The sequence below is a fragment of the Pristiophorus japonicus genome, chromosome 16 (assembly GCF_044704955.1).
Source record: "Pristiophorus japonicus isolate sPriJap1 chromosome 16, sPriJap1.hap1, whole genome shotgun sequence".
NCBI classification, from domain to species: domain Eukaryota; kingdom Metazoa; phylum Chordata; class Chondrichthyes; family Pristiophoridae; genus Pristiophorus; species Pristiophorus japonicus.
This window is the reverse complement of record NC_091992.1, coordinates 87,336,968-87,363,131: the sequence shown is the minus strand read 5'-3', so window position 1 is coordinate 87,363,131 and position 26,164 is coordinate 87,336,968. Positions and strand designations below refer to the sequence as shown.

Genomic DNA, 26,164 nt, shown 5'->3' with positions numbered 1-26,164 from the left:
ATAAAATTATGAGGGGCCTAGTTATAATAGTTAGAAAGGGCCTATTTCCATTAGCAGAAGGGTCAACAACCAGGGGGCATAAATTTAAAGTAATTGGTAGAAGATTTAGAGGGAATTTGCGGGGAAATTTCTTCACGCAGAGGTTTGTGGGGGTCTGGAACTCATTGCCTGAAAGGGTGATAGAGGCAGAAACCCTCATCACATTTTAAAAAGTACCTGGATATGCACTTGAAGTGCCATAACCTGCAGGGTTACGGACCTAGAACTGGAAAGTGGGATTAGGCTGGATAGCCTCTTGATGGCCGGCGTGGACGCGATGGGCCGAAATGGCCTCCTTCCATGCTGTAAACTTCTTTGATTCTATTTATTCTGCCAAAACCCCTCATACCTTACTAAATTTTGCGAGTCATTATAATAAAATCTAGATGGTATGGACAGAGTGCCCTTTATGGCCCATTGGGTACATGAGCTGCCTGATGTATAATACCCAGTCATACAAAATAGGAAGCTCCTAGCCGATTCCTGGTCACTGCTTCAGAAATTGATCTTGACACGGGTGATGGTGTGATGTGACAGGTGGCACAGATTAGGAAGGGGAAACACAAAGGTGTTGAGTGGGAGCCCCGTCGAGCTGATGACCCTTGATGAAATGTGCGTGTGTGTAACGTCTGATCCAAAAGGCGGCACCTCCGGCATAGAAACATAGAAAATAGGTGCAGGAGTAGGCCATTCGGCCCTTCTAGCCTGCACCGCTATTCAATAAGATCATGGCTGATCATTCCCTCAGTACCCCTTTTCTGCTTTCTCTCCATACCCCTTGATCCCCTTAACCGTAAGAGCCATATCTAACTCCCTCTTGAATATATCCAATGAACTGGCATCAACAACTCTGCGGCAGGGAATTCCACAGGTTAACAACTCTCTGAGTGAAGAAGCTTCTCCTCATCTCAGTCCTAAATGGCCTACCCCTTATCCTAAGACGATGTCCCCTGGTTCTGGACTTCCCCAACATCGGGAACACTCTTCCTGCATCCAACCTGTCCAGTCCCGTCAGAATCTTATACGTTTCTATGAGATCCCCTCTCATCCTTCTAAACTCCAGTGAATAAAGGCCCAGTTGATCCTGTCTCTCCTCATTTGACAGTCCAGCCATCCCTGGAATCAGTCTGGTGAACCTTCGCTGCACTCCCTCAATAGCAAGAACGTCTTTCCTCGGATTTGGAGACCAAAACTGAACACAATATTTCAGGTGGGGCCTCACAACTGTACAACTGCAGTAAGACCTTCCTGCTCCTATACTCAAATCCTCTAGCAATGAAGGCCAACATACCATTTGCTGCCTTCACCGCCTGCTGTACCTGCATGCCCACTTTCAGTGACTGATGAACCATGACACCCAGGTCTCGTTGCACCTCCCCTTTTCCTAATCTGCCGCCATCCAGATAATATTCTGCCTTCGTGTTTTTGCCCCCAAAATGGATAACCTCACATTCACATTATACTGCATCTGCCATGCATTTGCCCACTCACCTAACCTGTCCAAGTCACCCTGCAGCCTGTTAGCTTTCTCCTCACAGCTCACACAGCCACCCAGTTCAGTGTCATCCGCAAACTTGGAGATATTACCCTCAATTCCTTCATCTAAATCGTTAATGTATATTGTAAAGAGGTGGGGTCCCAGCACTGAGCCCTGCGGCACTCCACTAGTCACTGCCTGCCATTCTGAAAAGGACCCGTTTATCCTGACTCTCTGCTTCCTGTCTGTCAATCAGTTCTCTATCCACGTCAGTACATTACCCCCAATACCATGCGCTTTGATTTTGCACACCAATCTCTTGTGCGGGACCTTGTCAAAAGTCTTTTGAAAGTCCAAATACACCACATCCACTGGTTCTCCCTTGTCCACTCTGCTAGTTACATCCTCAAAAAATTCCAGAAGATTCGTCAAACATGATTTCCCTTTCACAAATCAATGCTGACTTGGTCCGATCCTGTCACTGCTTTCCAAATGCACTGCTATTTCATCCTTAATGATTGATTCCAACATTTTCCCCACTACTGATGTCAGGCTAACTGGTCTATAATTACCCGTTTTCTCTCACCCTCCTTTTTTTAAAAGTGGTGTTACCTTAGCTACCCTCCAGTTCATAGGAACTGATCCAGAGTTGATAGACTGTTGGAAAATGATCACCAATGCATCCACTATTTCTCGGGCCACTTCCTTAAGTACTCTGGGATGCAGACTATCAGGACCTGGGGATTTATCGGCCTTCAATCCCATCAATTTCCCTAACACCATTTTCCGCCTAATAAGGATATCCTTCAGTTCCTCCTCCTCACTAGACCCACTGTCCCCTAGTATTTCCGGGAGGTTATTTGTGTCTTCCTTCGTGAAGACAGAACCAAAGTATTTGTTCAATTGGTCTGCCATTTCTTTGTTCCCCATTATAAATTCACCTGAATCTGACTGCAAGGGACCGACGTTTGTCTTCTCTAATCTTTTTCTCTTCACATATTTATAGAAGCTTTTGCAGTCATTTTTTATGTTCCCTGCAAGCTTCCTCTCGTATTCTATTTTCCCCCTCTTAATTAAACCCTTAGTCTTCCTCTGTTGAATTCTAAATTTCTCCCAGTCCTCAGGTTTATTGTTTTTTCTAGCCAAATTATATGCCTCTTCCTTGGCTTTAACACTATCCTTAATTTCCCTTGTTAGCCATGGTTGAGCCACCTTCCCCGTTTTATTTTTACTCCAGACAGGGAAGTACAATTGCTGAAGTTCATCCATGTGATCTTTAAATGTTTGCCATTGCTTATCCATCATCAACCCTTTAAGTATCCTTTGCCAGTCTATTTTAGCCAATTCACGCCTCATACCGTCAGTTACATTTCCTTAAGTTCAGGACCCTAGTTTCCGAATTAAGTGTGTCACTCTTCATCTTAATAAAGAATTCTACCATATTATGGTCACTCTTCCCCAAGAGGCCTCGCACAACAAGATTGCTAATTAGTCCCTTCTCATTACACATCACCCAGTCTAGGATGGCCAGCTCTCTAGTTGGTTCCTCGACATATTGGTCTAGAAAACCATCCCTAATACATAACTGCAGCTTGACGTAAGTGACCACTTTTAGCAGAAGAAAAAAAATGGTGGAGGTAACTATGATCCATGTGCTGTCATCTGTTATTTTTGAGGGTTGAAAATAATAAAAGGAAGATGACTTGTGGAGCTCGGAGCTCTGATGCACCATCCACAGCGATTATATGTGAGATTCATGTCTGGTGTGCTGTATCTGCCCAGGACCTGTTCTCCAAACTCTGCTAAAGTGGAACCAGTGAGCAGTCAATTATTTGAGTGTTATTAGCTTGACAAATCCACTCATTAGATTGATTGGGTGGAGGTGAAGGTGAAGCAGAAGCACTGCGTGTGACCTAATATAACGCAAAGCTGTAACGTTCTGAACAGTGAGGGTTTGGTGGAGAAAGAGTTAATGAGAAGAAGCAGGCATTGTTGAAGGGTGCACACAGTGTGGGTGGGGGGGAGGTTGGAAGTTCCTGTGCATCGAGTCTCTTGCTTGATTTCCCACTTCCCCCCAGCATTCATGCACTGATTCGCTCGCCTTTCTATAGCCGCCTCGGGTGGTCAGTGAAAGCTCCAGACTCGCCAACCAGATCCAACGAGTTTGAGTCACCAGCCTGAAGGGGAGGGAGGGAGGACTGGGGAGGGGGGGGGGGCAGAGTGGTGATGGGGAGTTGGGGAAAGCTGGGACAGAACTGGCTTGGAGCGAGCTGAAATAAGAAGAGTTCAGCCCTGACTTTTGTTTCTGCTTCCCTTGAACAGGATGACTACTCACGCTTCCTTCTCTTTCCCTCAGAGTCCAGGAGTAGGGTCACCCACCCGAAGACAGAGCAAAGAAAGCACCATTACGGTGAGTATACTGCTTTTAGGGCACATGGAAAAAGCCCACCCGAAGAAACCCAGCGAGGCTTGTTAAAATAATCTCGGCAGTTTGTTGTTGCTATGGTGATGGAGCTGAAATGAGTGGGACGAGTGCAATTGATTCCGTTTTCAGTTCTGTCAAGAGACAAATATTTTATTTCCAAACTCATTTTTCTCCAATCTCCAAATAACCTAATGATTATGGTGATGTACTGTACATTGAAGCCAGCAGAAATATGTGCATCTGGAGAGGGAGACGGTCGATGCAGTATAACAGTCTGTGAACTGTGGGACTCAGAAACATGCAGCTAGCAGCTGTGCTCCATTCTATTTGTAGCACATTAACCATATGCTTTCCAAGCTGTCTTTGAATTTTGTTTCTGTCTTGTTATGTGTCAGTGTTTGCGCTCATACAGGTTACATTTTGTGTCCGGTGCAGATCACTCAAGTTGATCGCTGCAAAATTGTGAGTACCTCAAGTTGGACCCCCCCGCCCCATATCTATGAACGCAATTCTACCATCCACTCTCCACTCGAGTGAGGCTCCCTCCACATTGGGAGCCTCCTCCTGCAAAATCTCCGAAGCAGGGGATGATGAGGTGCGTTGGTGCTGTTGTGACTTTTCAAAATAGCCACAAAGTGGTTGGCCACATTTCTCCCGGTACCCACATGAGCAGCGAAAGCTCTCCCTCCCATTGTTGTGACTGTATTTTATTAGGCTTCTGTCAGCTCCTGATTTCCAACTTAAAATCTGATGCAACGAGAAAAGCCAAAAGAAACTTGCATTTATATTGCTCACTTCACCACCTCGGGACATTCCAAAGCGCTTTTACTGCCAACCAAGTACTTATTTTTTGAAGTGTAGTCACTGTTGTAATGTAGGAAATGCAGCAGGCAATTTGTGCACCGCAGGATCCCAAAAACAGCAACGTGGTAATGACCCAGATAATCTCTTTACAATGTTAGACACTGGGGAGAGCTTCTTCAATGGGATCTTTTGCGTCCGCCCGAGAGAGTAGACAGAGCCTCGGTTCAACATCTAATGCAAAGGATGACCCCTCCAGCAGTGCAGCATTCCCTCAGCACAGCACTGGAGTGTCGGTCTTGATTCTGTGCAAAAGAAAACCACAGCATTTGCACTGTGCTATATCGTAAAGGTGTCAACCTTTTTGTCTTTATCAGAAAAAATGAAAGACTTGCCTTTTATATGGCGCCTTTCATGACGACAGGACGTCCTGAAACGTTTTACAGCAAATGAAGTACTTTTGGAGTGCAGTCACTGTTGTAATGTAAGAAACACGGCAGCCAATTTGCGCACAGCAAGCTCCCACAAGCAGCAATGTGATAATGACAAGATAATCTGTTTTGGTGATGTTGATTGAGGGATAAATATTGGTCAGGACACTGGGGTTAACTCCCCTGCTCTTCAAAATAGTGCCATGGGATCTCTTTCATCCATCTGAGAGCAGACAACAACACAGCTGTGTACCATGGAGCCTGGGCAGCCATGTGATGGTGTTTGAACCACTGTTTCCATTAAGTTGCATATATTTCAAGTTGACGACACTGAAGGATCTTTGGTGTTCTGATTAGGATGTCTCCACCAATGAGGAAACATCACGAAGAACAGCCCTTTCCAAACCTCCAGCCCCATATAATTCAAACGGGACAAAGCAAGGAGCAATAAATATGAGAGCAAGTAGTACTGGGTTTCAGGCCCCTGATTGGATGCCTCTGCTGTATTGAATTCCACAAATACTGCTACACACATTGAACGATGTCTTCAAGATCAAAAGGACAACTAATAAGCTTGTCTATGCCTTTCCACATCAGAAGTTAAGCTCCATATAGTATTAGAGTGGGGCTACAGTTTTAAACACTGCCCTAGGTCTGCTGAGTATGGCTAGGTGAGAGTTCACTGCCCTGCTCCAATTACCAACCTAATTGACTTCCACAGAACCTTCCCATCAGTGGAATGTTATCTACATAAGTGTCTTCAGCAAATCTACAAATGGTTACACAGTATTGATTCCCGTTTAACTGCAAAAATTGCTCATTATAGGAGTATTCTTGCGAGTTAATTCTCCCATCAATTCTTGGACAGAAAATCATGGAGTCTGCACCAAAATTCCTGTTCTGCCTTCTTGGTAGGTGAGGTTCTGTCTCTGTGCTTTAAATATTAACCCTTATGCTCCATGCACTGCCTAGTAAAAATTATATCTTGCAATTCCACAGTAGCTCTGCTGTTTAAGGCTGAATCATATAGGGCAGGACGCTCCCAAGTTTAATTGCCAATTTCCTTATCTGCCTGCCTTTTTTTCCTGGTTCAATTTGCATTCCAGAGTCTTGAGCACATAATCTAGGCTGACACTTCAGTGCAGTACTGAGCAAGTGCTGTACTGTCTGAGATGGTGTCTTTCGAATGCGATGTTAAACCAAAGCCATGTCTGCCCTTTCGGGTGGTTGTGAAAGATCCCATGGTAATATTCAAAGAAGAGCAAGGGAGTTCTCCCAGTGTTCTGGCCAACATTTTGTCCTCGACCAACACTCAGAACAGAAGAGCTAATCATTTATCTCATTGCTGATTGTGGGACTTTGCTGAATGCAAACTGGTTGCCATGTGCTCTACATTTACAACAGTGACCGCACTTCAATAGTACTTCATTAGTTGTAAAGCACTTTGGGACATTTCGAGATCGCCAAAGGTGCTATAATGCAAGTTCTCTTTTTTTTTTGGAGGTGTTGATTCCTTATTGGGAATATGGGTGATGGACACTGGCCACTTGGTCATCAGGCATTCTCCAACATCTTGCCAAAGTGCAACATTCTGCATGTGTGAGCTTCAAAATGCCGGATATTCGACTCAGAAGGGCATCTTAGCTGAGTCAGATCTTGTTCTCGCCCCGATATCTATCCGCATGCACTTGTAGCAGAAGCATTGGGCAGCATTCAGGACAAGCAGTCCAGTCAATCTTGTTTTTCTTCCTCCTTGGCCCAGTGGTACTGAGGGTTATTGTACTGCCACCACTGCTGTTGTAACTGAAATCAGCTAACTCAGTACGATGCTGACACTTTCCTAATCTGCCCTGCTCAATTATTCACTGCCTTAACCAACTTAGCCTTCAGGGGAGCTAAACGATGGCAGCCTTTTTAATCATAAAGATTATACCTTATTCCTTATACACTTCACACTACCAGTCTGCTGGGAAGGGTTAATTCACACGAGTCTGATGGTCAGGACATAACTTGTCACTGGCAGTTTGGTTAAGGGTGGGTGGGGATGTGACAATCTACAATTTTTGACAGTGCAGAGCATCTTGTTTCCAGTAGTCTGGTGTGGCAATGAAAGAAATATCTTCTATATTCTCCGGCCTAGCACTGTGGGCGTGTCTCTGGCCCTGAGCCTGTAGTTTCATGAAAACTGTGAAAGAACCCAAACATTCATCCCTAATAACGGTTATATTGTAATTATAGAGCAGGCAATTTTACCACAATACATGATGAATAATAGATGGTTGGCAGTAAGTTAAAAGGCAGTCATTCAGTCAGTCAAGCAATTCTATTGATGCCGTCAATCTCAAGAGCACGGTTTGAGCAGAGCTAGTGATTGAATTGATTCTTCTGTCTCTTGGTCTTTCAAAAAAAAGTTTTAAACACATTTTGGAGTTATTTATCAATTATTTAAGTTTCCCTACATCAGACGTGTGTCTAAGGGTTTAATCTTCATAACTGACATGGACACCAAGCTAATTTTATTTGTAGCGGCTTATCCAGATCATAACCTTTTGTACAGTGAACTGTGTAGCATAAGTGAAGCTGCCCGCCAGTCATAGGTTTTTCTTGTGTGTACTCAGTAAAAAATCGTTCCTGTGCATCGACACACGTACAGGCCAATAACATTCTATACTCGATGTTCAGGAGCGCTTGCAATTTTCTGTGCTTCATGTCTTTGTTACTTAAACAGATCTTCTCAATAACACTAATGGAAGACATGACTTCAATGGTGTATGTCCAAGAGAGAAGAAAAAGAGACGGTGTAAAATTGTATCTTCCTAATGAGTTATGTGTCTGTACAAATTCGCTTAGTGTTCTCCTAGCTTCCTGCTAGGGCCCATCAGATTTAACAATGACAGAAAGTGCGCACTTCTATACCAACTAAAATATCATGTGAATAGAAGTAACTGTAAACATTTAAAAATTGAAGTTGTAACTGAATCTAGGCTGACACTCCAGTGCTGAAGGAGCGCTGCGCTGTTGAAGGTGTTGACTTTCAGATGAGAAGATAAACCGAGGCCCTGACTGCCCCCTCAGGTGGACATAAAAGATCCCATGGCAATATTTTGAAGACGAGCAGGGGAGTTATCCCCGGTGTCCTGGACCACTATCCCTCAATTAATATAGCAAACACAGATTATCTGGTCATTAGCACATTGCTGTTTGTGGGAGCTTGCTGTGCGCAATTGGCTACCACGTTTCCTACATTACAACAGTGACTACACAAAGTTCTGTTGGCTGAAAATTGGCAGTAAAGCGCTTTGGGACATCCTGAGGTTGTGAAAGGCGCTATATAAATGCAAGTCTTTCTTTTCTTTTTACTTATACTCGATCCCTATGCCCTGGGAAGCTTTGAACTCCACTTGTGAGCAAGTCCAGCTGCATTAGAAGTGGAAACATATTTTTGAGTAAGTGAGCAGCAGCATCGAAGAGTAACTTATTAAAAACACGTGACACAGAAGAAACCAAGATTTTCACAGGTTCTCAAGTGGTTGGCATCATCATAGTCATCAACTCTTGACCAGCTTTGCTCCAAGACTGCTGCCATTAAGGCCACATGGTAGCCTGGCACTACTCCTCTCTCCTTCGTACAGCCTGTACATTCAGCTATGGTCCATCTGCTGCTTCTCTGATGGAGCAAATCATGGATTGACTTTTATTGTTAACAAGTTATGTTGCCATTTCTGTGAGCATGTATAGGTAGGTAGTCTATCTGTGGTGACTTGTTGAATTCGCCCAAAGGATCTTATCATTCTGGACTCCGTTTTGTAAACCAGAGTTCTTTCCATGTTAATTTGTTCTCATTTAATGATTGTCACAGTTATTTTAAACCCAATACCTTTCACAAGCAGAAAAATTAAAAATTGAGCTTTTTTTGTTTCTCTTCTGCTTTAAATGACCAGGGCTGGGGCGCACTGTTGGAGAGAGTGGCTGGTTTGATGGGGTATTGATCAAGATTTGGCTGCAGATACATTGGTTATTGCTTTTGATTTATAAATGCTATTTAGACTTCTCAATTGTTGTGATGCAACTGAAACTCTGCCATTGGATGTCTTCTGAGTACCCTCTCAAGATGAAGGATGGGACTCAAATCACTGTAAATCAAATTCCTCGCTAACGTATTACAAAAGGCTAATATTTGTCGCTCTTTGATGGACTGTGGATGTAGGTCATAGAGACATGGAGCAAGAGGTGTCTTGAGATGCACAGGAGGTGGAGGTTAGGTGAAAATTGCCCCATGGATGTATTATAAGTATCATTAGCAATAATTTTCATTGTTATACAGTAATACCTGAAGACTTATTCAGTTATCTGAGCTCCAATGTGTTAATTGTTGAACAAGCTCAAACGTATTCAATTTTTAACATATACCATTTCTCATTGTCTAGTTTTCCTTCTCCCTTGGGCATGTGCCATCCAAATTCATCAAGTTCATGTCGTTTTGCTCAGTTTTTAGCTGCTGCTCAAAGTGATAGGAAACGTGGTATGTTCTTCAGTAGCCACAGGAGAGCAAAGTATAATTGAAGTTTGCTGACAGGGAGAGAAATTATTAGATTTTGTTTTACAGACATCTTTTTTTATTAAAAGAAAATCCCGCTAATTCTTCTGCTGCCTGTTGAAGTACAGCTCCACCAGCGCGAACCATTCTTTAGCACTTTCTTCCAAATGGCTGTTCCTCAACTGTTCACGTGTAAGAGGCACGTTGAGGCCACTTGTAACACCCTTCTTGCTGTTTCAGTACAGATCATCTAACTCGGCAAACTGGGGACCATGCAAACAGGAGCAGGCCATTCACCCCTTCGAGCCTGTTTTGCCATTGTTAGATCTTCAATTAGATCATGGCTGATCTGCACCTCAACTCCATTTACCCACCGTTGTTCTATATCCCTTGATCCTCTTAACCTAACAAACATCTATTGATCTCAGTCTTGAAAATTACAAATGACCCAGCATCCACAGCCTTTTGGAAGATAAAGTTAGAGATTTCTACTGCCCTTTTGTGTGAAGATGTGTTTTCTGGTTTCACTCCTGAATAACTTGGTTCTAATTTTAAGGTTCCGACTCCCTTGTTCAGGATCCCCCCCACCACCAGAGGAAGTTTTTCTATATATCCTATCAAATCCTTTTAGCATTCTAAGTACCTCAACCGTCTAAATGCAAGGGAATACAAGCCGAGTTTATGAAACGTGTCCTTATAATTTAATCTTTTCAGCCCTAATTTCATTCTGGTGAATCTGCAGTGCACTTCTTCCAAGGCTTAATGTATCTTTCCTGAGATTTGATGCCAAAAACGGAATGCAGATGGGGCCTGGCTGAGGCTCTCTACATCGTCTGCATGTTTGACATAAGACTCCCAAAGCAAGTGCTCTACTCGGAACTCCTACACAGTAAGCGAGCCCCAGTGGGCAGAGGAAACGTTTCAAGAACATCCTCAAAGCCTCCTTGGTAAAGTGCAACATCCCCATCAGCATCTGGGAATCCCTGGCCCACTGCCCAAAGTGGAGGGAAAGCATCCGGAAGGGTGCTGAGCACCTCGAGTCTCATCGCCGAGAGCATGCAGAAATCAAGTGCAGACAGAAGAAATAGCGTGCGACAACCAGACTCCCAGCCACCCTTTCCTTCAACGACTGTCTGTCCCACCTGTGACAGAGACTGTAATTCCCGTATTGGACTGTACAGCCACCTGAGAACTCACTTTTAGAGTGGAAGCAAGTCTTCCTCTATTTCGAGGGACTGCCTATGATGATGATGGTACAACTAAAACAGTTTTGGTCTCCTAATCTGAGGAAGGACATTCTTGCTGTTGAGGGAGTGCAGCGAAGGTTCACCAGACTGATTCCTGGGATGGCAGGACTGACACATGAAGAAAGACTGGATCGACTAGGCTTGTATTCACTGGAATTTAGAAGAATGAGAGGGGATCTCATTAAAAACATACACAATTCTGACGGGATTGGACAGGTTAGATGCAGGAAGAATGTTCCCGATGTTGGGGAAGTCCAGAACCAGGGGTCACAGTCTAAGGGTAAGGGGTAAGCCATTTAGGACCGAGATGAGGAGAAACTTCTTCACTCAGAGAATTGTGAACCTGTGGAATTCTCTACCACAGAAAGTTGTTGAGGCCAGTTCATTAGATATATTCAAAAGGGAGTTAGATGTGGCCCTTACGGCTAAAGGGACCGAGAGGTATGGAGAGAAAGCAGGAATGGGGTACTGAAGTTGCATGATCAGCCATGATCATATTGAATGGTGGCGCAGGCTTGAAGGGCCGAATGGCCTACTCCTGCACCGACTTTCTATAGTTCTATAACTGCCTCACTTTTCTACTCCAACTCCCTTGAAATAAATGACAACAAACCATTCGCCTTTTCGATTATTTTTTAGTGATTTGTGCACTTGAACACCCCGATCCCTTTACTCCTTCACAGCTCCCAGTCTCACCATTAAGAAGATATTCCAATTTGTTTTTCTCTGATGCAAAGTGAATGACCTCGCAATTCCCCACATTGAACTGCACCTGCCATTGTTTTGCCCACTCTTTTAACCTGCCTATGCCCTTTTGTAACTTCCTGCTCCCCTGCAAACAACTTACTGCTTGTGGGGATTGGAACATAGGAACAGGAGTAGGCCATTCAGCCCCTCAAACCTGTTCTGCCATTCAATTAGCTCATGGCTGATTGAACCTGTGGACCAGAAAAACATTTAAAAACTGAACATATAAACAAGAGCAGTCAGCATTGATTTCAATGGGGAAGGTAATGCTTGACCAACATTATTGAACTCTTTGAAGAAGTAACAATATAGATAAGTGTGAGGTGGTACATTTTGGTAGGAAGAATAAGTAGTCCACATACTGCTTGGAAAATAAGTGTCTAAATGGGGTATAGGAGCAGAGGGATCTGGGGGTACAGATACACGACTCACTAAAAGTAGTGAAGAAGATTAATAAGATCATAGAAAAAGCAAACAACACACACGGGTTCATTCCTAGAGGAATAGAATTTAAAACCCGTTATGTTAAACTTGCGTAGAACCTTGGTTAGATCCAACTTTGGAGTCCTGTGAACAGTTCTGGTCTCCATATTATAAAAAAGATATAGAGATCCTGGGGAAGGTGCGAAAAAGATTTACAAGAATGATGCCAGAACTGAGAGGTCATACCCATCAGGAAAGATTGAACAGGCTTGGGGCTTTTTTTCTCTAGAAAAGAGAGACTGAGGGATGAGCTGGTCAAGGTCTTTAAGGTTATGAAAGGTTTGATGGGGTAGACGTAGAGAAGATGTTTCCACTTGTGGGTGAGATGAGAACTAGGGGCCGTAAATATAAGATAGGCACTAATAAATCCAATTAGGAATTTGGGAGAAACTTCTTTACCCAGAGTGGTTAGAATGTGGAACTCACTACCTCAAGGAGTGGTTGAGACGATCAGCATAGATGTATTTAAGGGGAATCTAGATAAACACATGAGGGGGAAAAGAATAGGATATGTTGATGGGGTTAGATGATGAAGGGTGGGAGGAGGCTCGTGTGGAGCATAAACACTGGCACGGACCTGTTGGGCCGAATGGTCTGTCTCGGTGCTGAAAATACTATGTAACATTTGGGTTTTGTATGGATCAGTACCACACTAGCCAGTACAGTTACTAAGTAAACCACTTTCAGAGTTCTCTCAGTGCTTATGTTGTATGTAATAATTATGTGATTTAAGGTAGTCATAAATCATAAGAGCAAAGCTCAAGTGGTCTTGTCAACATTCTCTGAATACTGAAATGTGTCACTGTTCTGTAATTCATTCCTACCTGTTGGTCTGTGTAAGGTAGACAGGAAAATTAATTTTGCGCTGCCTTAATGAAAAGTGACATTCAGTGGAGTGAAACAGTTTGAAAGAAATTCTCCCTCACATAGAGGGACAGGCTCCTATGGTTAGGAGATGAATTATTAGACGGCAGTGAGGTGGATTTTTTTTTTATTTTAGCAAAATGTCCGGTTTCATCACATTGAGTCTCCACAGACACGTGTGTCTTCATGAATATGAAGTGGTTTGAACAGTCCTGGCTGAGCTCCCGTTGCTGTAGAAACTGGCCTGTTTGTATCGTGGAATGGGTATACGCGGAAGCAACCTACGTCCTTAAAATATTGTGGGCGCGGGGGCTCCTCCCAAAGGATGCTGGCTTCCTGGGGGGGGGGGGGGGGAGGTGTCTAGCTGTTGGTCAACGACTGGGGAAGATCCGGATTGGTCGGAGGGAATGATTCTGTCCCTTGGGACTGTGCAGTGTGGGCCCGAGTATGCTTCAGCCGTTCAATGTGCAGGTCAGAGAGGAAGACATTTTGGGCACACAATCCCACTCTGCTGATGTCGGGCTGATGATCGCAGCCTCCAGCAGTACAGGTGCCACCTGGCTCGGGTTGCGAGGTTATGGTTGATTGCAGCAATGCTGACAGCAGCAACCTGGCAGTGTTTAGGTGGCAGCGGAGAGGCTGGGTAGCGGCAAATCAGAATTGTCAAAGTCGAGCACCTCTGTGTAATTGCACGGCGCACGGATCTCTATGCTGTGATGGTAACATTTGTTATTTGTGTTGCAAATGTCACGCTCTATTTCTGTGGAAGCAAACTGCAGGTCGCCATGGTAACCGACGCTCTAGGTGACACAGTCAATGCTGTAGTGTTGCCGATAACCTCAGAATTCACTCTCCATACTGACTGAACACTGCTGCTTCGTCAGTTAGCAGGGGCAACATTAAGCAGATTTTCATTAACATTATTCTTGACGCCAGCGTCTTGAAAATTAAAAAAAAAATTTATTTAAGAAAGATTTTTTCTTCCTGTTTTCTCTCCAACGCACAGCTTTGCCACACTATCCTTGCAATTCCTTTTCCCAACACTACAGCTTTAGTTATTGTTCTGTTGCTGTGGGGATTGAAGCCATCTGTGAATTCATTCGCTCACTGTAAATGTATAATGGCCAAAGAATTTCAAATCTGTGCTGAATTAGTTGGTCTCGGCCGATATGGTGATAGGGGTGACACAATTGGCCACAGGCAGTAGGTAAATCAGAAACCAAACCAGAAAATGGTGGAAACACTCAGCAGGCCAGGCAGCATCCATGGAGAGAGAGAGAGAGAGAAAAAGTTAATGTTTCAGCTCTGAGACCCTTCATCAGAACTGGAAAAGTTAAGAGATGGAACAGATTTTAAGCAGGTGCAGAGGCAGGAAAGGGGGGAGGGGAAGAAAGGCTGTATTTGCTGTATCACCATGCAGTGGTCTCTACAGTGGAGACCAAACGCAGATTGGGTGATCGCTTTGCAGAACAGCTCCGTTCAGTCCGTAAGCGTGACTCCGAGCTTCTGGTCGCCTGTCACTTTAATTCCCCGCACCACTCCCACTCTGATCTCTCCGTCCTCGGCCTCCTCCACTGTTCCAACGAAGCTCAACGTAAACTCTAGGAACAGCACCTCATCTTTCGATTAGGCACTTTACAGCCTTCTGGACTCAACATCGAGTTCAACAATTTCAGATCATATTCCCTGCCCCTATTTTTTCAGGTGGCAACTGTTTATGATTCTGCCATCCCCATTTGCAACATTTGATCACTCCTGCCTTCCACCGTATCACAGACCGTCCAGTTTGATCTTTCCTCATACATGAGGAATGACAAATGGAGGGTTTCCTGCAGTTGTGGAAGTATTGCCCAGTAAGAGGCAGGACTTTGTGGAGAAAAGGAAAGACAATTCCGGGAATAGAAGCGCAATGTGGGAGGCATTCATGTATCACAGTGCTACAGTTCTTGCCCCAGTTCAGCACAGTGCATCCTGAAACACACAATTTAATTCAGCCCCCTGGGCTAATGCACACTGCATGAAGTCAACTTTATTTTAGAGCTGAAACTTTAATCTGCATATTTCTCCACTCTTCCATCAGCAGGCTAATCCTCACCACTTAGCAGAGTGGCAATTTGTTCAGAGGAGTTGTAATTTATGACTGTTTCATAAACAATTTCTTTGGAACTGTTGTGTATGCAATAACTGTTAGACTGAGTACTGTTTAACTCCAAGAGGTATGACCTTACTCTGCTGCCTAATATACAAAATAGCTGGCCTTTTCTACTTGAGCTGCACACACGAGTGCGCAGCCCAATGGCCTCCAACAGTGACACCATCTAGTGGCTAGTGATCCCAAACGTATACACATGATAATACTCTCCTCTGAGATACTAACACAGTCTTTTACAAATTGAGACGGTCTGGTGCTTTATGCTCCCGGGTTGACCGTCTCAGTTCAACTCCAGCCTTGGGTGAGTGTTCAGAGTCTGTTGTGACTGGTGGCTGACCTGGTGGGAGTGGCAATGGCCATGTCAGGGATTGAAAGTCTATTTTCATTGAACATGTCAGTGATTGAAAGTCCCGATTCACTGACGACCACTGAGTCCTCTGATGACTGGGGGTAGGTTGGTTGGTCGTCGATTGTCTCTTCCTCCAACTGTTCCGATTCATCTGTGTGCCACAGCTTTGATCCATGTGTTTCCTGCATGTTACCCATTTTTGAGCTTGATAAATACTCTGTTGCCCTCTGTGGTCATGACCGTACCAGCGATCCACTTGGGATCCTGACCATAATTAAGATCATATGCAGGATCATTTACAGAAATATCGCCTGACACAGCTGCGTGATCGTGATATCCTTGCTGGCTTTGTCTTCTATATTCAACATGATTATTCAAGTCAGGGTGTACAAGAGGTAGCTTGGTCTTGAGAACTCTTTTCATCATTAGTTCAGCAGGCGAGATCCCGGTAAGCGAGTGTGGTCTTGTCCTGTAACTAAGCAGTATGCATGACAGGTGGGTCTGCAGTGACCCTTGGATTACGAGCTTCATACTCTGTTTTATGATTTTGACAGCATGTTCTGCTTGCCCAATGGATGCAGGTTTGAATAGTGCTGACCTTACATGTTTGATACCATTGAGTTTCATGAACTCTTGAAACTCCTGACTGGTGAAGCACGATCTGTTGTCGCTAACAACGATGTCGGGCAGACCATGTGTCGCAAACATGACACTGAAATTCTCAGTGGTAGCTATGGATGTGCTGGATAACATGATTATACACTCTATCCACTTCGAATATGCATCCACCACAGCTAAAAACATCTTCCCCAGGAAGGGACCTGCAAAGTCTATGTGGATCCTGGACCATGGTTTGGACGGCCACAACCACAGACTCAGCGGCGATTCTGCTGGTGCTTTGCTGAGCTGCATGTAGCACACATGATTCAAGCTCAATCAATTCCAGGCCACCATACTTGAGACCTGACGATGGCTTTCATCATTACAATGCCGGGATGTGTGCTATGTAGCTCACGTATAAATTTCTTTCTCCCTTTCTTGGGCATAACAACACGATTGCCCCACAGAATACAATCCGACTGAATAGACAGTTCGTCTTTGCAACGAATGTAAGGTTTGGTCTCCTTGCACATTTGCTTGGGTATGGCAGACCAATCACCTTTGAGGATGCAACTCTTCACCGATAAAATATCAGGTCCTGGCTGGTCCAGGACTTAACTTGTTGAGCCGTGACAGGGGTTCCTTCACTCTCAAAAGCATCCATAACTAACAATAGGTTCGCCGGTTGTGATATTTCCACCTCCGGTGTAGGCAACAGCAGACAGCTCAAAGCATCGGCACAATTCTCGGTGCCAGGTCTGTGGTGAATGACATAATCATAAGCGGATAATGTCAGCGCCCACCTCTGGATGCGGGATGAAGCATTGGTACTGTTACTTTAACCTCCCTGTGTGCAGTCTCATCTGTGTTAGGAAAACAACAACTGGCGACGAGTATACGAATCCAACACAAAGATGCAACAAACTGTGGGCATCCTGAAGAAGTTCTCGGAGGGTGAGGATTGGGAAGCCATATGTCGAACGGTTAGACCAGTACTTTGTAGCCAACGAGCTGGACTGAGAAGGAAGCGCTGCAAAAAGGAGAGCAGTCCTCCTCACAGTCTGCGGGGCACCGACCTACAGCCTCATGAAGAATCTTCCGGCTCCGGTGAAACCCACAGATAAGTTGTATGAGGAGCTGTGTACACTGGTTTGGGAGCATCTTAACCCGAGGAGAAGCGTGCTGATGGCAAGGTATCGGTTCTATACATACCAGCGATCTGAAGGTCATGAACTAGCGAGCTACGTCGCCGAGCTAAGGCGACTTGCATGACAATGTGAGTTTGATAGCTACCTGGAGCAAATGCTCAGAAACTTTGTTGTACGGGGCATTGGCCACGAGACCATCCTACGAAAACTTTTGACTGTAGAGACACCGACCCTCAGTAAGGCCATTGCGATAGCACAGCGTTTATGTCCACCAGTGATAACACCAAACAAATCTCTCAGCACACAAGTGCTAGCAATGTTCATAAATTAACTGGAACTGTGTTTGCGAGCAGAAATGTAAAGGGCAGAAACCACGAGTCTGCAACTGCCAGCAGGCCTCAGGTGACCCAGATGACTGAGTCCGCAACAAAGAATGAATGCAAGTCAATTCACACCTTGGTGTTATGGAGGCTTCCATTCAGCCTATTCATGCCGCTTCAAAGGGTATGTTTGCAAGAGCTGTGGAACAATGGGGCACCGCCAATGAGCTGCAAGCTCTGCAAAACCTGCTAACTACCACGTGGCAGAGGAAGATCGGTCCATGGTGGACCAAAGCAATTTCGAGCCTCAGAGGAGGCAGATGCTGGAAGAATGTTCCCAATGTTGGGGAAGTCCAGAACCAGAGGTCACAGTCTAAGGATAAGGGGTAAGCCATTTAGGACCGAGATGCGGAGGAACTTCTTCACCCAGAGAGTGGTGAACCTGTGGAATTCTCTACCACAGAAAGTTGTTGAGGCCAATTCACTAAATATATTCAAAAAGGAGTTAGATGAGGTCCTTACTACTAGGGGGATCAAGGGGTATGGCGAGAAAGCAGGAATGGGGTACTGAAGTTGAATGTTCAGCCATGAACTCATTGAATGGCGGTGCAGGCTAGAAGGGCCGAATGGCCTACTCCTGCACCTATTTTCTATGTTTCTATGTTTCTACACGGAGTGCATGCTTTACAGATACATGCTTTATTTTCAGAGAACAGTGAAATGAGTGGCTTGTGATCTGTCTCCAGTTCAAACCTCAGACCAAACAGGTACTGATGCATCATTTTAACCCCATACACACAGGCTAGTGCTTCTTTCTCTACCAATGCTGTCGGCTCTTTCCGCTTTAGACAAACCTTTTGAAGCATACGCGACTGGCTGAAGTTTACCTGACTCAATAGCTTGTTGGAGTACGCAACCAATTCCATATGACGAAGTATCACAGGCCAATACTAAACGTTTACATGGGTCATAATGTACCAGCAGCTTATTAGAGCAAAGCAGATTAGTGGCTTTCTCAAAAGCTCTGTCTTGAGACACATCCCACACCCAGTTGTCGCCTTTTCTTAGCAGAATGTGCAGTGGGTTCTAATAAGGTGCTCAATTTAGGTAGCAAGTTACCGAAGTAGTTGAGTAGACCCAGGAAAGAATGCAGCTCTGTCACATTCTGCGGCTTGGATGCATTCTTGATGGCCTTGGTTTTCGCATCCGTGGGCCTGATGCCATCAGCAATAATTTTCCTCCCCAGGAATTCGACCTCTGGTGCCATGAAGATGCACTTCGAGCGTTTCAGTCTGAGTCCCACTTTGTCCAGACGATGTAGAACCTCTTCCAGGTTGTTCAGATGTTCCTCGGAGTCACGACCTGTGATCAGGATGTCATCTTGGAGCATGACGGTTCTGGGGACGGACTTCAGTAAACTCTCCATGTTCCTCCGAAATATTGCTGCAGCCGAGCGAATTCCAAAAGGGCACCTGTGATAAACAGTCCTTTATGCTTGTTAATGCATGTAAGTCTCTTCGACATCTCGACCAGCTCCTGTGTCATGTCAGCCGACGTCAAGTCCAGTTTGGTGAACGACTTACCCCCAGCCAGCATTGCAAACAAGTCATCAGCCTTCGGTAATGGGTACTGATCCTGTTTCAAAACCCTGTTGATCGTAGCCTTGTAGTCTCCACAGATTCTGACTGTGCCATCACTTTTCAGCACAGGAACAATGGGGCTGGCCCATTCATTAAATTCAACCAGTGATATGATCCCTTCACGCTGGAGTCTGTCCAGTTTAATTTTGACCTTCTCCCTCATCGTATACGGAACTGCCCGAGCTTTATGATGGACGGGTCTTGCATCTGAGTCCATGTGGATCAGCACCTTGGTTCCCGAGAAGTTGCCGATGCTTGGTTCGAACAGCAAGGGGAACTTGCTCAGTACTTGGGCACATGTATCTTTCTCCGACGACAATGCCTCGTTCCAATCGCATCTGATTTTTTTTCAAGCTAGTTCCTGCTGAACAGTGTTGGGTCATTGCCTGGGATAATCCATAGCAGTAACTCGTGAACCGCACCGTCATACGACACTTTAATTGTGGCACTGCCAATCACCGTTCTTTAGTGTACGTGCGCAACTTGGCATTGACTGGACTCGGCCTGGGCCTCGTAGCCTTAGTATCCCACAGCTTGTCGAATGCCCTCTGGCTCATTATCGATTGACTTGCCCCGTGCCCAGTTCCATCGATACCGGCACCCCATTAAATTTCATGTTGATCATTATCAGTTTGTTCTTTGTTAGGAACGAGTACAGTCCATACACTTCCTCCTCTGGTATCTCGGATTGCAAATCTGGATCTGCGCTAGTCTGACCAACATCCTCCACGTGGTATGTCGCAGCACACTTGTTCATTTGCGGACACTTGCGCTGGAGATGCCCCACTCTCAGACAGCCTTTGCAACTATATTGCTTAAATATGCACTGCTGGTGCTGGTGATTTTCCCCACAACGCCAACACGGAGACATCAGATGCATTCCCGCTGGCGGACTTTGGCTGTTTCGTGTACGCAGTTGAATAGGCCCTGCCATGTGCTACTCTGCCGAACGCCGAATCAATCATATGTACAGTACTTGCCGAGTTTCAATTTTTCACTGATATCTGCTTTAGACTTCTATCCATCGACATGCATGACTGAGCGATCGTGATGGGCCCTATTCAAGTCCAGTGTCTCCACCACCAGTAGTTTACGCAGGATCACCTCGTGGTTGATGCCGATTACAGAAGTCCCGCAGCATGTCTGCCAACACAGCCCCGAACTTACATGGTCCCACTAGACGTCTCAGGTCGGCAACGAATTACGCCGCAATGTGGCCCTCTGAGCGAACGTGCATGTAAAATCTGTTTCGACATGATGCCTTCGTCTGGCTTAAGGTGGTCCTGTACCAGTGTACACAATTCTTCATACGTCTTCTCTGTTGGACTCGCAGGCAGGAGTAGATTCTTTATCAGACCATAAATTTTTGGACCACAAACCATGAGGAACACCGCCCGGCGCCAATCTGCGTTGCCGACCTCCTCCATTTTGTTGGCCACGAAGAACTGGCCCAAACAGCTCACAAAGTCTGCCCAATCTTCTCCTTCCACAAATCGCTCCAACAATCCAATTGTGCTCATTTTTGCATGCAAAGGTTCTTGTTGCCTCGTTGCCAAATGTTGTGTATTCAATAACTGTTAGACTGAGTACTGTTTAACACCAAGAGGTGTGACCTTGGGTCGACTTTATTAAGGCCCAAAGTGATAATATACAAAATGGCTGGCCTTTTATACTTGGGCTGCACAGACGAGCGTGCAGCCCAATGACCTCCAACAGTGATGCCATCTAGTGGCTAGTGATGCTAAATGTTCATACATGACAGGAACCCTCTTTGCACTGGGAACCCGATGAGCACGGAGGTGTTGGACGGGATGGGCTAAAATGGGTGTCATCTGGTCCATTGCCCCTTGTACATTGCCTGATTTTTCTTTCTATTGAAGGTATAACGGGAGGGGCGTATAACAGGCAGCCAATCCAATATCACCTGTTTTACGCCCTGCCAAAGTTGAAATGTCTGCCCACACGGCTTTGTAATGGCTCAAAAAGACAAACTGCTCATCGCTTGCCTTTTATAAAACTGTAATATTACAGATAACTGTGTCTGTACTTCTAACATCTTTCTGCTCATCTATTTACTTTTTGGTGGTGGTGGGAGAATATATTTATTGTAGTGTTAAGGGCAGATGGCATCGTCGGTAGCACTGTCCAGGAGGTGTTACTGAGTCACTGTCAAACTTGGTACCTCCTCCCAGTCAGTCTCACTGGTACTTCCAATTTAAAGAGAGATATAAAGCTAAAAGACATAAAAATCCAACAAGTATTCCAATATTGATCAGATTTGTACATACCAGTTTTATTTGTAATTTAAAAGGATATATAATGAAGTCAGGCTCTCTTTTTCAAATAAAGAATTTACATTCATAAAGCACTTTACCACAGCCCTTGGAAACATCCCCAAGTGCTTCACCTACATTGAATTACCTTGAAGTGCAATTGCTGTTGATAAATGCATGTTGGCCTGTGTAAAGGGGTGTTGTTCGTAACAAGTTTCCCACTGCACTTTTTGTTTATACTCCAGCTAATGTATTGAAGATGAAATACTGCTTTAGGATTATCTATAATAAATGTAAACCTACAGGCTGAAGTTTTCCTATCGCAGTGCGATAGGAGCTTATTAAATTGAGTGGTTTACTTTGGCATTCCCATCTGAAAACCGAGGTCACAGTGTCCCAAAGTGAGTTGGATGCAACACTTTGTTGCGAGTCTTGCCACAGTCATTTGTTGTAACCACGCTGCCATTAATCCCATGACTTCATTGCACGCTCAGCTCTGGCAACTCTTGCAGTTCACCACCCGTGGTCACTGTTCTATTTGGGTCTACCCTACACAGCACTGCCACCTTCTGAACCTTCCCAGCTGATGTCCTCCGTGGATACCATGTCGCAAAAGCACCGGCATTGGTTGCAATGTTAAACCGAGACCCCGTCTGCCCTCTCAAGTGGACGTAAAACGTCCCATGGCACTATTTTGAAGAGGTGGGAGGGGAGGAGTACAGAGGCAGGGAAAGGGGGGAGGAAAGGAACAAACTAAAGGGAAGGCCTGTGATAGGGTGGAAGGCAGGTGTGATTCAATGACAAAAGGGATGTCGAGGGGATCTCATAGAGAAACACAAAATTCTGACGGGATTGGACAGGTTAGGTGCAGGAAGAATGTTCCCGATGTTTGGGAAATCCAGAACCAGGGGTCACAGTCTAAAGATAAGGGGTAAGCCATTTAGGACCGAGATGAGGAGAAACTGTTTCACCCAGAGAATTGTGAACCTGTGGAATTCTCTACCACAGAAAGTATTTGAGTCCAGTTTGTTGGATATATTCAAAAGGGAGTTAGATGTGGGCCTTACGGCTAAAGAGATCGGGGGGTATAGAGAGAAGGCAGGAGTGGGGTACTGAAGTGCATGATATTGAATGGTGGTGCAGGCTCGAAGGGCCGAATGGCCTACTCCTGTACCTATTTTCTATGTAATGGGACAAATAAATAAACTAAAGATTGGTATAGACTAGCTGTAAATGGCAATAGCGGCATCATTACCAGCACTTGCTGTCCAGAAAAAATGCGAATAGTGGTTATGGTCTGAAATTGTTGAACTGGATGTTGTGCGGAAGGCTGTAAAGTGCCTAATCGAAAGATGAAGTGCTGTTCCTCGAGCTTCCATTGAGCTTCATTGGAATAGTGTCGGAGGCCGAGGACAGAAAGGTCAGAGTGGGAGTGGGGCAGGGAATTAAAATGACAGGCGACTGGAAGCTCGGGGACACACTTACGGACTGAACGGAGGTGCTCTGCAAAGCGATCATCCAATCTGCGTTTGGACAACCCCTCTAATGTAGCATCATGAGCATCAAATACAATATAATCAGTTGCAAGAAGTACAAGTAAATCGCTGTTTCACCTGGAAGGAGTGTTTGGGGTCCTGGACAGGGGGAAGGGAGGAGGTGGAAAGGGAGGTATTGCATCCCCAGCGCTTACGTGGAAAGGTGCCGTGGGAAGGGAAGGGGGTGTCGGGTGATTGAAGAGTGGGTCAGGGTGGGGCGGAGCAAACGGTCCCTTCAGAATGTGGAAAGGGGAAGGGAGGGAAAGATGTGTTTGGTGGTGGCATCACGCTGGAGGCGGTGGAACTGGTGAAGGATGATCTGTTGAATGTGGAGACTGGTGGGGTGGAAGGTGTGGACAAGGGAGGGAAAGGGGTGAGGGCAGAAGTGCGGGAAACCAGAGGGACACAGTCGAGGGCCATGTCAACTATGGTGGAGGGAAATCCTCGGTTGAAGAAAAAAGACCTATCTGATGTACTGGTGTAGATAGCGGCATCATATAGCTGATGTGATAGAGACGGAGAACCTGGGAGAATGGAATAGAGTCCTTACAGAAAGCGGGGTGGGAGGAAGTGTAATCAAGGTAGCTAGATTCTAAAAAACTGTGGGGAATGGGAATTACAGGAGAGAACGCCAGTGCTGGCACAGGCACCTTGTGTAGTGCAAAGGGATTTTGGCTATAGTTACACAAGTGCAAGCCTCAATTGCAAAGTACTTGTCCCCTGTTACTAGCAGCCGTGCCCGGGAGATCAATCCTCCATTTCAGGAGACTCCCGGACAATCCTGGACGGTTGGCATCCCTGGTCGCTGGTTTAGCCAAGTCGTAATCATTAGGATGTAGTAGGTAACCAACAAGCGCAGTATTCAGATAGCATTCTCTTATTAGGGGAGTGTTGCGTTTTGTGTAGATTGGTCACTTTATTACATGCATGTTGTCCATGTTGCTTTGGTATCCTCGAGTTTTCGGATGCTTGTTAATGATGCACAGTGGCTACAAGTGGTTTGTTTGTTGAGCTTCACCGCTTTCTTGTATGTCGTGACTCGGGTGCAGCAGATTTATCCATACTGATTTCTGTGAACATTTCTATCTAATGTTGATGATATGGGGAGAACGGTGCGTGCAGGAGTTGCTGAACTGACTGAGTGAGGAAGTACCCAGGATTAATGAGTCTATTCCCACTGATGCTGGTCCAACTCTCTCACACCACTGAGCCCAGCGTTGCTTCGTGCCAGTTCGCCTCATGTCATCAGCACTCCCCCATGGACAAATAAATCTACAAGATAAGGAATATTAAAGATGCGAGTAAATCATCTTTAACTGCTTCTGACAGTGTAATGTTCTTTCTTTTTCTGATTTTCTGTCTTTGTCATCAATCAATCATTCCCATCTTGCATACCTTTCCCAACGTTGTCCTGTGCCTCCCCTGCGCTGTGTACCATCTCCTCACAAAGAGCGCAGTAGGCAAGCTATTTCTGAGCTTGTTCGAGTGAGAGGCCCGGGATGTTTCAACGGCCGGGATTCATGAACGTATTCCCACACTAACTCCTGCCTGAAGCTGGTGGGAATGACGTCAGTGCAGGATGTCCTCTCCAGGACGGGCTACACGCACGCCACGTGACCGCCGCTGTAAGAATGGCTGCATGTGTGTACATAGCGGGTTAGGGACGCCTCCCCTAATTTTAAATTTTTAAACCCCCTCCCGCCTATCACTGGGGCAGATAATATCAAGAGCATAAGAAATAAGAACAGGAGTAGGCCATTCGGCCCCTCAAGCCTGCTCCGCCATTCAATAAGATCATGGCTGATCTGATCATGGACTCAGCTTCACTTCCCCGCCCGCTCCCCATAACCCCTTACTCCCTTATCACTCGAAAATCTGTCTATCTCCGTCTTAAATATATTCAAAGGCCCAGCCTCAGCTCTCTGGGGTAAAGAATTCCAAAGATTTATGACTGAGAGAAGAAATTCCTCCTCATTTCTGTTTTAAATGGGCGATCCCTTAATCTGAAACCATGCCCCCTAGTTTTTGATTCCCCCATGAGGGGAAACATCCTCTCTGCATCTACCCTGTCAAGCCTCCTCAGAATTTTATACGTTTTAATAAGATCACCTCTCATTCTTCTGAACTACAAGGAGCATAGGCCCAACTTGCTCAATCTTTCTTCATCTGACAACCCCTTCATCTCAGGCCACTGTGTTTGAGATGCAGTGTGTTTGAGACATGTTTGAGATGCAGGGTACGCGGGATGCAGCGTGTCTCAGATGTCTTTGCAATGCAGTGTGTTTATGACACACTATTGTTGCAGAGTGTTTTGTGACGCAGCATATTTGAAATGTGCTTGGTCACATTTAAAAATGGGGAATGAGTATGTCGAGAATTTCTGATGTAAACACATATAACCACTCTGAAATACTGAGGGTAAATTATACCTTTTTGTAAAAAGGTGGCACAATTATTTATCTGTGTCTCTTTGGATTTCCGTTCTGCGAAGAGAATTGAATTATAAATGGCATGAGGCTGTTGAAAATATATCCCAAGGAGGCCTCACAGTAGGAAGCCATGTGAAATTCCTCCGCCTATTCCTTCACATCCCAGCAGTGTGCGAGATACATCACTGATGACTGGGTCTGGCTTCTGTTACTGTAGAACTCCTGCTCAGGGGTTTTCTATTCCAATGAGGCCTTATCTGAAATGCAAAAAAAACAAGATCTGACCCGCATTTTACATCTGCCAACCGGCACTCGCTTCATATGAGTTCCTTTTCTAGATTTTGCTGGGGATTCTGTGATGTACAGATCAGTAAATGATATTACTCTTTAATATTATGCATTTTATTGCTGCGCCAAAAATGTATTCCCATCTTTAAAAGCTAAAGTAGAACTGCTTTGTCCAATACCACGTTTCAGTGTGGCTTCACTTTTGTAAATCAATCACCTTGTTACCTACCAAAGACACTGCCTTTTAATGCGAGTGTTGTTTTCGTGAGCCCACCCTCTGTACATTGCCCACCCTCTCTCCACCTGTGGAATTTTGGAAGAGTTGTTGGCAGTTCCTGAATACTGCTTTTCAGTTTAGCTAGAGCATTCCTCTGTGTGG

General features: G+C 45.1%; 1 protein-coding gene across 3 annotated transcripts in view; it reads left to right on the top strand.

The window, feature by feature from the left end:
- gas7b (growth arrest-specific 7b) overlaps nucleotides 1-26,164 on the top strand; it is a 437,192-nt gene that overhangs the window by 311,656 nt on the left and 99,372 nt on the right. For all 3 annotated transcript variants that reach the window (XM_070857533.1, XM_070857534.1, XM_070857535.1), the window contains exon 5: nucleotides 3,873-3,926. In XM_070857533.1, the coding sequence (XP_070713634.1) occupies nucleotides 3,873-3,926 (54 nt within the window). The remainder of the gene's footprint in view (nucleotides 1-3,872; nucleotides 3,927-26,164) is intronic.